The sequence below is a fragment of the Dama dama genome, chromosome 26 (assembly GCF_033118175.1).
Source record: "Dama dama isolate Ldn47 chromosome 26, ASM3311817v1, whole genome shotgun sequence".
In the NCBI taxonomy this organism is placed as follows: Eukaryota; Metazoa; Chordata; class Mammalia; order Artiodactyla; family Cervidae; genus Dama; species Dama dama.
Window position 1 is genome coordinate 43,769,062 of NC_083706.1, and position 15,937 is coordinate 43,784,998.

At 39.0% G+C, this 15,937-nt stretch overlaps 1 protein-coding gene across 1 annotated transcript in view; it reads right to left on the reverse strand.

The window, feature by feature from the left end:
• SYNE1 (spectrin repeat containing nuclear envelope protein 1) overlaps positions 1-15,937 on the reverse strand; it is a 466,580-nt gene that overhangs the window by 356,583 nt on the left and 94,060 nt on the right. The window contains exons 3-4 of the mRNA XM_061130284.1: positions 11,396-11,491; positions 6,065-6,148 (exon numbers count right to left, since the gene is read on the reverse strand). Of these exons, the coding sequence (XP_060986267.1) occupies positions 6,065-6,148; positions 11,396-11,491 (180 nt within the window). The remainder of the gene's footprint in view (positions 1-6,064; positions 6,149-11,395; positions 11,492-15,937) is intronic.

Consider the following 15,937-nt stretch of genomic DNA (forward strand, 5'->3'; position numbering starts at 1 on the left):
TTGGACTCTGCGACCCCATGGACTGTAGTCCATGGAACTCTCCAGGCCAGAATATTGGAGTGGGTAGTCTTGCTTTTCTCCAAGAGGTCTTCCCAACCCAGGGATCGAACCCAGGTCTCCCGCATTGTAGGCAGATTTTTTAACCGGCTGAGCCACAAGGGAACCCCAAGAATACTGGAGTCGGTAGCCTATTCCTTCACCAGTGGATCTTCCCTGACCCAGGAACCGAACCAGGGTCTACTTCATTTTTCTCCCAGCCATTAATTAGTAAAAACAATTTTGTTCCACATTCTAGACAACAAATATACGTCAGAACGAGAAAAGCAGACACGTTCGCCCTATCAATGAATACACACCAGAACAAAGAAGGACACTATTGTTATATCAGTAAAATAGAAGTCAGAATGATTTGGAAAACTCTAACTATTCTGTTAAATAATGCTTCATTCAGCTTTCCATGAAAAACTCATTGGGCAAGAGAAGGAAGAAGAGAAACACTCCATTAGGATGATGTTAGACTGACCTGGAGACAATGTTCAATCTTCTATAAGAAATTTAAGATTTTTTTTTACACATCGCAGTGCCTAGAATCTCTGTTTGGTGTGACATTAGCACACCTGACTGAGCTTCATCCTGACTCACTGCACTATAAACTCATTAAAATGTAAATTATTTAAGAGCTAGAATATAGTTTTCTTTAATTTTGTATTTTTCCAGAGTTTCTATTTTACAAAAAGCATTCAGTTATGCACTTGTGGAGTAAATGAATTAATTTAGTGCATAAAGACAGAGAAGTAAATAATTGAATTATTCTTTTTTTCAGAAGTATCTGGATATCATTCATAAAGCTGGTTTTAGTACTGCCAAACACAGACTTCTTGAATTTCCACAGGTTAGAAAAGGCTAAATCTAAAAGGAGTGGTACAACCCTTTTGAAGGGAAATATGTCAATGCCTAACAAAACAAAATATACACTTATGTTTTGATCCAGCAATCATACTTCTAAAAATTTACCCAGAAGATGCACTTCTAATAATATGAAAGTATTTATGCACAGTTATTAATGGCATCATTGTTTCCTGTTTGAAAAATTCTAGAAACAAGTTAACTGCTCATTCATAAAAGAGTGGTTGAATAAACTCTGGCACATCCAGACAATGGAATAGTATGTAGCTGTGAAAATGAATGAGGAAGCTCTCTGTGAATGGATTTGAGTGATTTCCAGGGCATAATGTAAAATGAAAATGGTAAAGTACATTTGGTATATAACTAGAATGCTACCCTCATGTAAGGAAGAAGGTGTTATATGAAAATATACCTGCTCCTTCTTGCAAAAGAAATATAGGAAAGATAAACAGAAACTGGAGAGACTGGTGAACTAGAGGTGAGAAAAGAAGTGAAAGGAAGGGGAATGGCTATGCAGAAGTAGGGGATGAGGAGAAAATGCCACTTCTCTAAGAACAACTTTTACCCAGAATCATAGTAATGTCTCATTCTCTAAAATAAAAAAGTCAACTAGGGTGTGTGTGTGGTGGTTACCCAAAGTGGAATATAACGCTATTAGTGAAGTAAAACTCGCTCAGTCATGTCCGACGCTTTGTGACCCCGTGGACTATACAGTCCATGGAATTCTCCAGGCCAGAATACTAGAGAGGATTGCTGTTCCCTTCTCCAGGGTATCTTCCCAATGCAGGAATCGAACCCAGGTCTCCCACACCGCAGGCAGAGTCTTTACCAGCTGAGCCACCAGGAAAGCATAACTCTATTATAAATTAATAACATCAGTTCAGTTCAGTTCAGTTCAGTTGCTCAAGCATTCTCAACTCTTTGCGACTCCATGAACTGCAGCATGCCAGGCCTCCCTGTCCATCATCAACTCCCAAAGTTTACCCAAACTCATGTCCATTGAGTTGGTGATGCCATCCAACCATCTCATCCTCTGTCATCCCCTTCTCCTCCTGCCTTCAATCTTTCCCAGAATCAGGGTCTTTTCAAATGAGTCAGTTCTTCGCATCAGGTAGCCAAAGTATTGGAGTTTCAGCTTCAACATCAGTCCCTCCAATGAACACCCAGGACTGATCTCCTTTAAGATGGACTGGTTGGATCTCCTTGCAGTCCAAGGGACTCTCAAGAGTCTTCTCAAAAAAAAAAAAAACGAGAGTCTTCTCCAACACCACAGTTCAAAAGCATCAATTCTTCAGTGCTCAGCTTTCTTTATAGTCCAACTCACATTCATACATGACTACTGGAAAAACCATAGCTTTGACTAGACGGACCTTTGTTGACAAAGTAATGTCTCTGCTTTTTAATAGGTTGTCTAGGTTGGTCATCACTTTCCTTCCAAGAAGTAAGTGTCTTTTAATTTCATGGCTACAATCACCATCTGCAGTGAGCTTGGAGCCCAAAAAACTAAAGTCAGCCACTGTTTCCCCATCTGTTTGCCATGAAGTGATGGGACCGGATGCCATGATCTTAGTTTTCTGAATGTTGAGCTTTAAACCAACTCTTTCACTCTCCTCTTTCACTTTCATCAAGAGGCTCTTTAGTTCCTCTTCACTTTCTGCCATAAGGGTGGTGTCATCTGCATAACTGAGGTTATTGGTATTTCTGCTGGCAATCTTGATTTCAGCTTGTGCTTCCTCCAGCCCAGCATTTCTCATGATGTACTTTGCATAGAAGTTAAATAAGCAGGGTGACAATATACAGCCTTGACATACTCCTTTCCCTATTTGGAACCAGTCTGTTGTTCCATGTCCAGTTCTAACTGTTGCTTCCTGACCTGCTTACAGATTTCTCAGGAGGCAGGTCAGGTGGTCTGGTATTCCGATCTCTTTCAGAATTTTCCACAGTTTATTGTGATCCACACAGTCAAAGGCTTTGGCATAAGCAATAAAGCAGAAATAGATGTTTTTCTGGAACTCTCTTGCTTTTTCGATGATCTAGCGGATGATGGAAATTTGATCTCTGGTTCTTCTGCCTTTTCTAAAACCAGCTTGAACATCTGGAAGTTCACGTATTGCTGAAGGCTGGCTTGGAGAATTTTGAGCATTACTTTACTAGCGTGTGAGATGAGGGCAATTGTGCGGTAGTTTGAGCATTCTTTGGCATTGCCTTTCTTAGGGATTGGAATGAAAATTGACCTTTTCCAGTCCTGTGGCCACTGCTGAGTTTTCCAAATTTGCTGACATATTGAGTGCAGCACTTTCACAGCATCATCTTTTAGGATTTGAAATAGCTCAACTGGAATTCCATCACCTCCACTAGCTTTGTTCAAACAAAGCTGAAAAGGGATGTGGAGAACAGAAGTAACCTAAGGAAATTTGGACAACAGTCTTTCGACTGGATATTGTAATGCTGAAGACCAAAAGAACTGTACACAAATACTATTCTCCAGTTAGTAGACCTGTAACTTATAGAATTTGTGGGTTAACAAAAGTAGTTCTGAAACTACTTTGTGTATATATACTAGGGGTGAAAAAGAAAAGAATATATTGGAAATGAGAGCCAGGTTTCTCATTTTCAGAGAAAACAGAAAAGAATCAGTATGAAATGGATCTTACAGTGTTGTACTGAAATCAGAAGTGTCAGTTTGAAGTAATGGTTTACACACATCTATAATAGGACAAGCTAAACACAGAGAGAGAGAGAGAGAGATAGAAACATAGATATGTGTGTATATCCAGATCAGTAAACATATACATCTCTAGAACTGTATGTGGGCCTGGGGCAATGAAACTTCAGTAGCAAGGAACACCCACAGCACCTAAATCTTGATTTCTAAATGCTATTCACTAATGAAAGGAACAAAGCCTCATTAGAGAATAGGTTGATTCCAGGTCTGGGGTAGGGGAAACATAAGATGGTGGGAATGCAAACTAGTACAGCCGCTATGGAGAACAGTGTGGAGATTTCTTAAAAAACTGGAAATAGAACTGCCATATGACCCAGCAATACCACTGCTGGGCATACACACTGAGGAAACCAGATCTGAAAGAGACATGTGCACCCCAATGTTCATCGCAGCACTATTTATAATAGCCAGGACATGAAAACAACCTAGATGCCCATCAGCAGACGAATGGATAAGGAAGCTGTGGTACATATACACCATGGAATATTACTCAGCCGTTAAAAAGAATTCATTTGAATCAGTTCTAATGAGATGGATGAAACTGGAGCCCATTATACAGAGTGAAGTAAGCCAGAAAGATAAAGAACATTATAGCATACTAACACATATATATGGAATTTAGAAAGATGGTAATGATAACCCTATATGCAAAACAGAAAAAGAGACACAGATGTACAGAACAGACTTTTGGACTCTGTGGGAGAAGGCGAGGGTGGGATGTTTCAAGAGAACAGCATGTATATTATCTATGGTGAAACAGATCACCAGCCCAGGTGGGATGCATGAGACAAGTGCTCGGGCCTGGTGCACTGGGAAGACCCAGAGGAATCGGGTGGAGAGGGAGGTGGGGGGGGGGGGGGGGTCGGGGTGGGGAATACATGTAAATCCATGGCCATTCATGTCAATGTATGACAAAACCCACTGCAATGTTGTGAAGTAATTAGCCTCCAACTAATAAAAATAAATGAAAAAAAAAGATAAACCTGGAAAAGCTTTAGTTCTAGAAAAGAAGGAAATGCTTATAAAAGAATGGGTCCATGTCACAAGAGTATAGGAGTCAGCACGAAGGAACTCTTAATGGCCAAAGGTAGAAAAATTTAAGCAACAAAATAACAACAACAACAACAATTGTACTCATGTTGGATTAAAACCATAGAATAAAATAAATATACATGAGTCCACAATGAAGTAAGTAAGCAATTGAATAAATAAATGGGGCAGAAGAAAGGTCACTTTGTCTTACATAACAATTCCAATTAATAAGTATGAAAGAAATGAGGGAAAAACAAACTCATCATTAAGTGAACAGCACAGAAGTATTATTGAAGGCAGCTGATACTAAAATCAGTTAGCAAAAGCTTGAGGAGAAGAATATTAGCATAATCTCAATTATCTTCCCTAAATTATTTCTCAATTATAAATGGAAAAGTAGTGGTTTCACCATAAAAAAAAAACAACTCAGCAGGTGACTTTATCCAGTAGTTGAGGGTAGCATCACCAGCAATAAGACACGATAGAATCCCATCCCTTCTAATATGATATACGGAGAAGAATATATCATTTCCTTGGAATTCTTGCCAAAAATGAACAACCTCAATCTAATCATGAGAAAATATTATACAAACCAAACTGAGAGACATTCTGAAAAATAACTGCCTAGCAGTTATCATCAAGATCATGAAAAACACAGAAAGACAAAGCTGTAGAATGGAAAAGATAAAGGAGCAACAACAATTGAATGAACACAAGGTATGTTACTGGATTGTATCCTGGAATAGAAACAAGACACTGGAGAAAAAAATGTGAAGTGAGATTAGTTTCTATGCTTTACTTGAAAGTATCATATCAATTTTAATTTTCTCATTTTATAGCTTTACTATGTTATGTATATGCTACACATGCTACATATATGTTATATGTATTATATATATGCATAAGTGACCAATAGCCTAGTGTTTCCTATGTACTGTGTGTGTGTGTGTGTGTGTGTGTGTGTGTGGTCAGTCATGTCTGACTCTTTGCGACCCCATGGACTCTTCATGACCCTGTTAGGATCTTCTTGTGCATGGAATTTTTCCAGACAAAAATACTGGAGTGGGTTGCCATTTCCTCCTCCAGGGATCTTCCTGACCCAGGGATTGAACCTGAGTCTCTTGATTCTCTTGCATTGGCAGGCCAGTTCTTTACCACTGCGCCACCTGGGAAGCCCTCCATATATGTACCATGTATATAAATAAGTTCTTCACATTAGAGGAAGCTGACTAAAGTACAGACATGACATCTCTGTGCCTTTTTTTGCCACTTCTGCCAGTCTAAAATGATTTTACAATAATACCACACTTTTATGTTGTAGAGATTGCATGCTGTATTTCTACCCCAAAATGAAAATATTAGTATGCCCACGCCTTCTTCTTTTGTCTCCGTTTCTCTTACCTTCCTCCCTTCAAGGAACTTCAGTGCTGTGCCAATGTTCGCCACGGCATGAATTCGCTTCATCCGGCGTCCTTGTTCACACGGCTATGAAAGGGAGAAAGACAAGAATAAGTAAAAATGAACACATTAAAACGACAGTTACAAAAAGCTATTTAAATGGATCCAAAGCATACTTGAAGAATGTTTGAGAACAGCCAACATTACTCAGTTTCTATAAAGGTTCGCCGATACCCACAGGGGCATTATCCCCACATCACTTGGAAGGTGTATAACTGACTCAATAAATAAACATTCATTCTCAGCTTATGAATGCACTTACCCTTAAGGTTTCTGTATGCCTAAAGTTAGAAATTCACAAAATTCCTATGCTGTCTATTGAGACTGTTCCCCTTGTAAGTTAGGAAGTATTTTTATGAAAAGTCCTCTTGGTGCATGTAAGGGGGCAGAAGAAACATGGGAAATCTCTCTCCTTTCCTCTCAATTTTGTCATGAACCTAAAACTGCTCTGAAAAATAAAGTCTTTAAAAAAGTACTGTTGGTTACTCACTTTTTTTTTTTCAGTCATACCAACATGAAAGTTACTGACAGTGTTAGTGACATTTCTGCGTTTGAGTGACCAAATGCTGGTGCATCTGCACGCATGCCAAGTCACTTCAGTCATGCCCGACTCTTTGCTACCCTACAGACTGTAGCTCTCCAGGCTCCTCTGTCCATGGGATTCCGCACGAAAGAAAACTGGAGTAGGTTGCCATTTCCTACTCTAGGGGATCTTCCCAACCCAGGAATCGAACCCACGTCTCTCATGTCTCCTGCATTGGCAGGCGGGTTCTTTACCACTAGCACCACCTGGGAAGCTCACACGGTTTATACAAGCCAAGGTTAAAAAGTAGGAATGTGAGAAAGAAAATGTTCTGCACAAAACAATATGATCTGGTACAAGGATACTAAGTTACTTGCACTTAATGTAGCAAAATGTAAAAAATTAATACATATTTTAATAAATATAATAAAACAATCAGTGACTCCTATGTGCCGCACTGTTCATTTTAAAACTCAAAATAATTTGAATGAAGTCAGTAGCATTACATTTACAGGGTCTGGGAAGATAACAAGTCCATGATTGCACACCTGATAGACTGGTCTCTTCTTTGTGACACCAAAACTCTATATTAACAATTTCCTGTTAGAGCTCAAAACCAAATATCTTTTCATTTCCACTTAATAACATAACAGGTGATTCCTATGATATGATTTTAAACAAATATTTAAATAGAAAATGTATTTAACATTTTAAAAAAATTTATTATTTTCTTGCATGGCTCATTTACTTAGCTATTTGATTAATTATCTTTTGAAATGTGAAAAGCATCTAGGAACCTGCAACTAAAGCCAAGTCAGGACCCAGAAATTAAGAACGAAAGCCAGATCCCTCAACATAACCCTTCATCTCATCCTCCTGCTCTCCTACACCATGGCAACTATCTCATAATTTGCATCAATTTTAACACAATTGACCTGCCATTAACTAACACAATGATCCTCCCTACTAGGCTACAAGCTCTTTGAGGGCACAAACCATACCTTTTATCTTTGTTCTTAGAGGGCAAAAGGCAATGCCTTATCCATAATAGCAACTCCAGATACGTTAGCTGAATGGTCAATAGATAATGCTAAACCCAGTTACACACAAGTTCTACTATAAATATATGACTGATGCTTAACAGTCACCTGATGGATGCACAGGAGCCTGTGATGCTCCCAATTTCCTAAGAATGCCCACTGTGTACTTTTAAGTGGCTTTTCAGACTCTTCTTGAATTCAGAGTGTTAGAGTCTTGAAAAGCACTATACAGAAGATTAACAAAATAGATAAGAAATAAATTTCTCTGCAGTCCTTAGGCTCTATTCATCTTGCTTCTACTATTTTAAATTTTTCAACAGCAATTCTTCACATTCTTTAAAAAAAAACCTGAGTATAAAATTAAATTTAGTATTCCTATCTTTATGTGTGATTAAAGATATATAATCATGGATCCATTCAAAGAATAAATGTTCCACAAATAATAATCAAGTGATGTAGAGAAATCCAAGGATAATAATTCTCAAAATTTTAAATTCCCTAGTACCTGAAATAAAATCACAGATAAGAGAGTCACAGTAGGTTATTAAAAGAAACTAAGATATTGAGATTCTTCTCTTACACTGAGATGCTGATGATAATATTAAGGCATTTGGCTGCATTTCCCAGAAGATCATGGCCAAAGAGAGTCCTAGGCTATTTGAATCATGACGTTAAGTATAGTGTTCTTAATAGAGTTCTACGTATGAGATAATTATAGAGTTCCTGAACTCTGCTAACACTCCTCAGGGAAATGCTTTTGTTCACGTTCTCCTTTTGAAAGCTCTATAAGAATGCCTCAGATACTCAGCCCCTTAAATGATGCTTTTCATCTTAATGTGGTCCTGGATCAAAATGTCCACATGTACAAAATTTAAATAACAATCACCAAGATTTATTTATAATTTCAGAGTAATTTCCTTTTATGCAATTCAGAATTTTGAAGGGTTTAATAAAAATAAATAATGAAAGTGACTTCCCTGGAAGTCCAGTGGTTAAGACACCGTGCTTCCACTGAAGGGGACATGGATTTGATCCCTAGTCTGGGATCTAAGATCCTGCATGCTACATGGCACAGCCAAAATAATTAATTAACTAATTAATTTTGTTGCTGTTCAGTCACTAAGTCATGTCTGACTCTTTGCGACCCCATGACCTGCAGCATGCCAGGCTTCCCTGTCTTTCACTATCATCTCCAAGAGTTTGCTCAGACTCATGTCCTTTGAGTCAGTGGTGCCATCCAACCATCTCATCCTCTGTCATCCCCTTCTCCTCTTGCTCTCAATCTTTCCCAGCAGCAGGATCTTTTCCAATGATTCAGCTCTTTGCATCAGGTGGCCAAAGTACTAGAGCTTTAGCTTCTGCAACAGTCCTTCCAATGAATGTTCAGGGTTGATTTCCTTTAGGATTGACTGGTTTGATCTCCTTGCAGTCCAAGGGCCTCTCAAGTCTTCTCTAGCAGCACAGTTTGAAATCATCAATTGTTCAGCACTCAGCCTTCTTTACTGTCCAACTCTCACACCCATACATGACTACTAGAAAAACTATAACTTTGACTAGATGGACCTTTGTGGTCAAAGTGATGTGTCTGCTTTTTAATACACTGTCTAGGTTTGTCACAGCTATTGTTCCAAGGAGCAAGTGACTTTTTAATTTCATGGCTGGAGTCACTGTCTGCATTGATATTAGAGTCCAAGAAAATGAAATGTGACACTGTTTCCACATTTTCGCCATCTATCTGCCATGAAGTGATAGGACTGGATGCCATGATCTTCTTTTTTTGAATGTTGAAATTTAAACCAGAAACTGTATTTCTATGCCCCAGTTTCCTCTATGTTAAATAAGAATGCAGAGATTCTTTCTGAAATTGCTTCTAGCTTCAAGATTCTAAAATTCTTACCATGACTGAATGGGCAGGGCACTTAAACAGAAGTATAATTATTATGTCAAAATGTATACTTTCTCTAGACTCATTTAGCTTGGCAGTTAATGCCCATCAAGGTTTCTGTATACTGTTGGCCAAGTAGAGTGGCACAATTATAATGACACTTTGAATGAGACACTTCTTAAATCTTGTGTGAATAGTAATGAAGTTTCCTCCATGTAAGTAAATAGCTTAATTCAGGAGAATACATGAAGATAGCTAGTCACACCTGGCCATTAAGGAGGCATCCTAATGCTAATCCAATTTAGCTCATGCATACATCTATTGATTCCAAATTGGATTGTCACATGTGTCTTGTTTGATTTCTCCCAAAACGGAGCCTGAGATAAGAACATGGTGCATGCAATGACTGGGGAGATGATCCCAGGTAGCAAGAGTGAGGATGCATGGAAAGTGAGAGAAGGGAGCAAGAAAAATCAATTAACAATAATCTATAATAGTATGGTGTACTGTTGAGGGTCTCCTCAGCGGGCAACTGGGGCTCAGCTCTGCTGAGGATCCAATGGAGCACTCCCTGATGTGTGAAATAAGCCTTGAAATTGTCCCTCCTACAAATGCCAGGCTGGAGTTTTTAATTCATAGACTCCCATCCATCCCCTTTGAAACCATTAACTTTCCCACACTTTAGGGTTGCCTTGTGCAACCTACAGCTTTAATAAAAGCCCTGAGGACAGAAATTCAAACAAGTGTTGCCGGAACTTGAGTTGAGATGCTAATGGAGGGTATGGGTCTTGCTCGCCTCTGCCATGGCTAGGTCAGAGGTGAGCTGAGATGGGTCACCAGAAGCCTCTGCTATAATATGAATGCAAGTAGATTATGACTTATACAAAAATTATCAGTTTGTATTTTCCAACAAACAACTGTCTTACATTTATAAAAGCTATGTTGAAGACTCCCACATGAAATTAACTGGAAATTTATGACCAGGCAAAAACACTTTAAAAACCTCAATTATCCAAGTAATAATGATTGAGCAGCTCTTTGTCAAGATGCAAGAGATTAAGAAAAAATAAGTACATATAATTTTGGACACTGTGTCTAGTGTGTTATACAATATTCTGAAGATTATTTCCTGAGCTCCTTTTAAAACTTATGGGAAATGTCACATAAATAATTTATGTTTGCAAACTACTTACTTCTCTACTATTCCAAAATGAAAAAAAAAAAAAACATAAGCCAGAAAGAACTAAATATTTTATTATTTTAGTAATGAAGAAAAAGACATTTTATAGGTCAGTGGCAATTTGTTTTTCACTCTGCTAGTTCTGCTGAACACAAAATCAAATGATTCTGAACACGCTGTTCCCATTACAAATGATGATGGAGAATGTCCACCAATGGATGAAAAATGCCATGTTGCTTTCAAGCTTAATTTTCAATACTATGGAAACAACTGGACTAACAATCCTTTCCAAATGGAAAATAAGCACTTAAAATGTGTTAGATATTAATTTCCAACTTATCTTCCTGGATACCATACAGATGCAGCAGTTAACCGGGACTGATTATTGATGAAGCTCCTTACCTTTACTTGTAAGTTGCTACTACTATACATAATGTTTCAAAGCTACTACAGGTGTCCGGGAACAAGAAAGAAAATTTATTCCTTGCTCCCAGAAGTGACCGATAGATTAGTGTTTCTTATGAATTACCAACTACAAAAGAGAAAAACTTTTACATGAATAGCACCCTTTACACTCCCCAATCTACACTCCCCAAATTCCAAACGGGAACAATTTGACAAATGTGGTCACAGAAAACATCCTTACCAGTTTCTGCCCAGACAGGACTTCCAGCAGAGCAAGTAGCTTCACACCATCTTTCATGTCTTCAAAAAGATCGTCTACCACCATTGGGGGTTTCCGCTATAAAATTTAAAAAAATGAATTAATGCAAAAAATGCTTCTCTCACTCTCTGGCAGACATTTGGTACTCACTGTGGTGAAATCTGGTGAAAAACGTCTAAATGTCCAAGTCCTTTATTAAGGATGTGATTGGCAATCACCTTTTGACAGATGCAAAGAGAAAAATGACCCTTTGGAGATAAACTAAACATTCAAAAACCTCCTGTTTGGGTTTTTACATACACACCGATGTTGTTTAGAAAGGGAGTATTTTTTACATTTTTCTTCCTTTCATTCTTTATTTATTTTTGGCTGTGCTGGAGCCTGGTTGCTGCTCCATGGGCTTTTTCTAGTTGTGGTGAGCGGGGTCTACTCTAATTGTGGTGCCAGGCTTCTAATTGCAGTGGCTTCTCTTGTTGCAGAGCAGGGGCTCTAGCGTGCTTGGGCTTCAGCAGTTGTGGCCCATGGGCTTAGATGCTCTACACCATGTGGAATCTTCCAAGACCAGGGGTCGAACCTGTCTCCCCTGCATTGGCAGCTGGATTCTTAACCACTGGACCACCAGGGGAAGTCCATAGAGAGGGAGTGTTGACAAGAGAGAGATGGTGTGGGATAAAGGAGGAAAAGAGGGTGCTATTAGCATAAAAGATAAGAGAGAGGTTAAAACAGGATGTAAGCAGGGAACAGGAGGTACCCCAGAGAAACTGGAGCAGCCTCCTTACCTGAGTGAGCACACTGCTGGACTGAGGCAGGTGCCAAGTTTCCACGAACATTCTCTCCAAGGTAACCTCGTTAGCTCAGGGACCTGCTGTGGGGACACTGTTGGCTCGGCCAGGGCGGCATATTGACTCTCCGGTGGGTTAGCTGGCCACAACCATTCTGCTTCACAAGCTGGCAAATCCTGCAAACCTTCTCTCACCGCGTGGCATTGAACCCAAAGGATCGTAAGCTCAAGAGTACAAGCTGATCAGGGCAAATCTATGCCACTACTGGAAAAATAAGCCCATACTTAATCCATGGGGAATTTTTATTATTTTACAAAGGTTATCATAATATCTGGGCTTCCCTGGTGGCTCAGATGGTAGAGAATCTGACTGCAATGCAAGGTTTGATTGAGACCTATTGAGACCTAGGTTTGATACCTGAGTCAAGAAGATCTCCTGAAGGAGGGCATGGCAACTCACTCCAGTATTCTTGTCTGGAGAATCTCATGGACAGAGGAGCCTGCAGGGCTTCAGTCCACAGGGCCGCAAAGAGTTGGACATGACTGAAGCGACTTAGCACACATACATATACTAGAGTTTATGAAATCTTGGGTTAAGGTATCTTTTGGCTCAGAAGAAAGCAAAAAAAGTGATGCTAAAGCTGATGGTCAATGGAAGTTAGGTGACCTCAGATTTCTCACAGAAGATGAATTTTAAAGAAGTCTATAGCTGATTCATGCTCTGTAATTTTCTAATTCTCCCTGATCATGTTAAAAGCCTAATGTTGTATACCTGACTTTCAATTGTCTTTCTTTCTTTTCTAGAAAGTTTTTTTCAGAGATATTTAATCACCAGATGTTTTATTGAAACATGATTTTTTCTCCACCCACTGATAATGGCACATTTATATTTCTCTTATGACTGCATGAATTACTGTCTCTGAATGGTACAATTCTAATTTTAAATGCATTTTTCTCTTTATAAAATGAATAGCTGAATAATTTGTTCTCATGCTGTGAAATACATGTTCAAAAATAACAGAGTTTTCATTTTCAAGCTTTCTCTTTTAAATTCCACTATTCACACTGCTTACTATTTATACAGCAAAAACGTAATAGTGACTTTATATGCTAAGCATTTAAACAAAATCATTAGGAATAAAATGAGCCTTTTTTAATGAAAAATATTCAATATGATAACAGTCAAAATTGTGGAGTTGATGATGGACAGGGAGGCCTGGCGTGCTGCAGTTCATGGGGTTGCAAAGAGTCGGACACGACTGAGAGACTGAACTGAACTGAACTGATATATCATCATTAAAAACATGGCCTATTTGTCTTTTAAAATGTTGATTTGTATCCTAATAATAACAGTGAAATAATGCAGGGAAAAGTTAATAAATACATGATACATTCTGCAAGCAAATACAAATGGGGGTTTTCACATATTGTGTTAACTGCAGCTGTATTTTAAAAATTAAACAAGGCAGGGAATTTTCACAAAATAATAAAGAGTCCAAGAAATTGGACACCAGAAATAAAAGATAAATTGCATCCATCCATTATGCCTTTAAACATACACAGGTGGTGGCTCAGACGGTAAAGCATCTGCCTGTAATGCAGGAGACCTGGGTTCAATCCCTGAATTGGGAAGATCCCCTGGAGAAGGAAATGGCAACCCACTCCAGTACTCTTGCCTAGAAAATTCTATGAATGGAGGAGCCTGGTGGGCTACAGTCCATGGAGTTGCAAAGAGTCAGACACGACTGAGTGACTTCATTTTCTGTTACTTTGAAGAGCATTTTTTTTTTTCAATTTCTCCTTTATTTATGAGCATTTTCTTTTTTTTTGCCATGTCACGAGACATGTGAGATCTTAATTCCCCGACCAGGATTTGAACTCGGGCCCCCTGTAGTGGATGTGTGGAGTCCTAATCACTGAACCACCAGGGAAGTCCCTGAAGACCACTTTGTCTTCACCCCACCTCTGCCCCTCATTTGTGTTCTCCTGCATCCCTATCTGTCCTCCACATGCTCCCGGCCCCTTTCACTGCTCCTAGAAGCGGCCTCCAGACCAGCACTGACCTCTGAACAAGCCAGTGACCCCTCATCCCACTGCACTGGGCCTTGTTGGCACCAGCAGGGGTGGTGGTTGAGGACTTGTTGGCCTCTCCTTGAGCTGGTTCTCCCCAAGCCCTTTTGATCAGCCTGCCTGGTCCACAGGCCTCTTTTACTTCTCTCTCGCTCTCCTTTCTTCCTGACTGTGGCCATTCACCAAACTCAATCCCAACTCCTCTGTTGTTTAAAAAATTGTCTGGACAGATGTGATTCTTGAATCCTTCCTTCCAGGTAAGTGTTTTCTACTAAACATTATTGAGCACAGGGCAGGCACTCCACTAATATTGTTGGCTAACTGACTGACTGACTGAATGAATGAATAAAGTTTTCTTAAAAAATTATCTTTGCCCTATGCCCATACTAATGGTTCTTAAAATGAGGTGCATATATGATGAGTAAAGAAAAATTATCTCCAGGTTCTTGGCAACCCCAGACTACAATGCAACACAGAGAAGCATCTTGTTTCTGAGTGTCTTATTCACAGTAGGAACTCATTAAAAACTTGTTGAAGAAATGAATGAAGTTTCTAGCCTGCACATGGGGGGAAAAAAAAGCAGGTAGGTTTTATCGCAAGAACATAGATACCTAGAATACTCTCACTTTCCTACTTTCCCATTTAGCAAATTTCTGGTCAGTTTTATGACACAGTCTTACATTATCTTTTCCAGTTTTCCAGCTGGAATTAAATCACTTCTTTTGTGTTAGTGCATGGTTCAGATTGTATTAATCATACTGCATTACAGTTGGTTATTCACAAGTCTGTGTCCTCAGGAATTCAGATCATGGACTTCTGGAGGACAAGGAAGTTGAATATATGTTTATATACATAATACCAAGAACAGCGCCTCACCCATAGGTATATGCCTCAGCAGAGATATGTGATGCTTATCTGCAAGTTACCTTTTGGAATCTTGGAGAGATAATGATATGAAGCAAACTAAGGACACGAAGCAAAATTTTCTTTTTTTATAGGAAGTATGAGTTGCTTCTGAAAATTTTTTCACCAATATCTTCCTACCCAAAGTAAAGAGATGCAGTCTGATGACTGTTAGCAGACTAACTAGAAACTGGACAAAATATTTTTCTTTAAAATAAAAAATGCTTATGTAATTTATAATATGCAACTATTTCAACACTCAGGATTAGAGAACCTAGTATGTAATAAATTCTTAATACCTCAACTAGTAAAAGAGGAAGAAAACAAACCTCTGACTGCAAAGAGCTTGCAAAAATGAATCCCAGAAAATGATCTTCATATTTCTATAAATTTTATCCAATTTTACATAACATACATGCTGCATAAAGTCACTTTATTTATCAAAAGATGTTACTAAAAATTATACTAGAATAAGAAGTCCTAGTAATTATTGGACAAGTCTTGCTCTCCCATTTTGTATAAAGTACCATTTATGTATAGTTAATGGTCAACTGCAAGGAGATCCAACCAGTCCATCCTAAAGGAGATCAGTCCCGGGTGTTCATTGGAAGGACTGATGCTGAAGCTGAAACTCCAGTACTTTGGCCACCTCATGAGAAGAGTTGACTCATTGGAAAAGACCCTGATGCTGGGAGGGATTGGGGGCAGGAGGAGAAGGGGACGACAGAGGATGAGATGGCTGGATGGCATCACCGACTCTATGGACATGA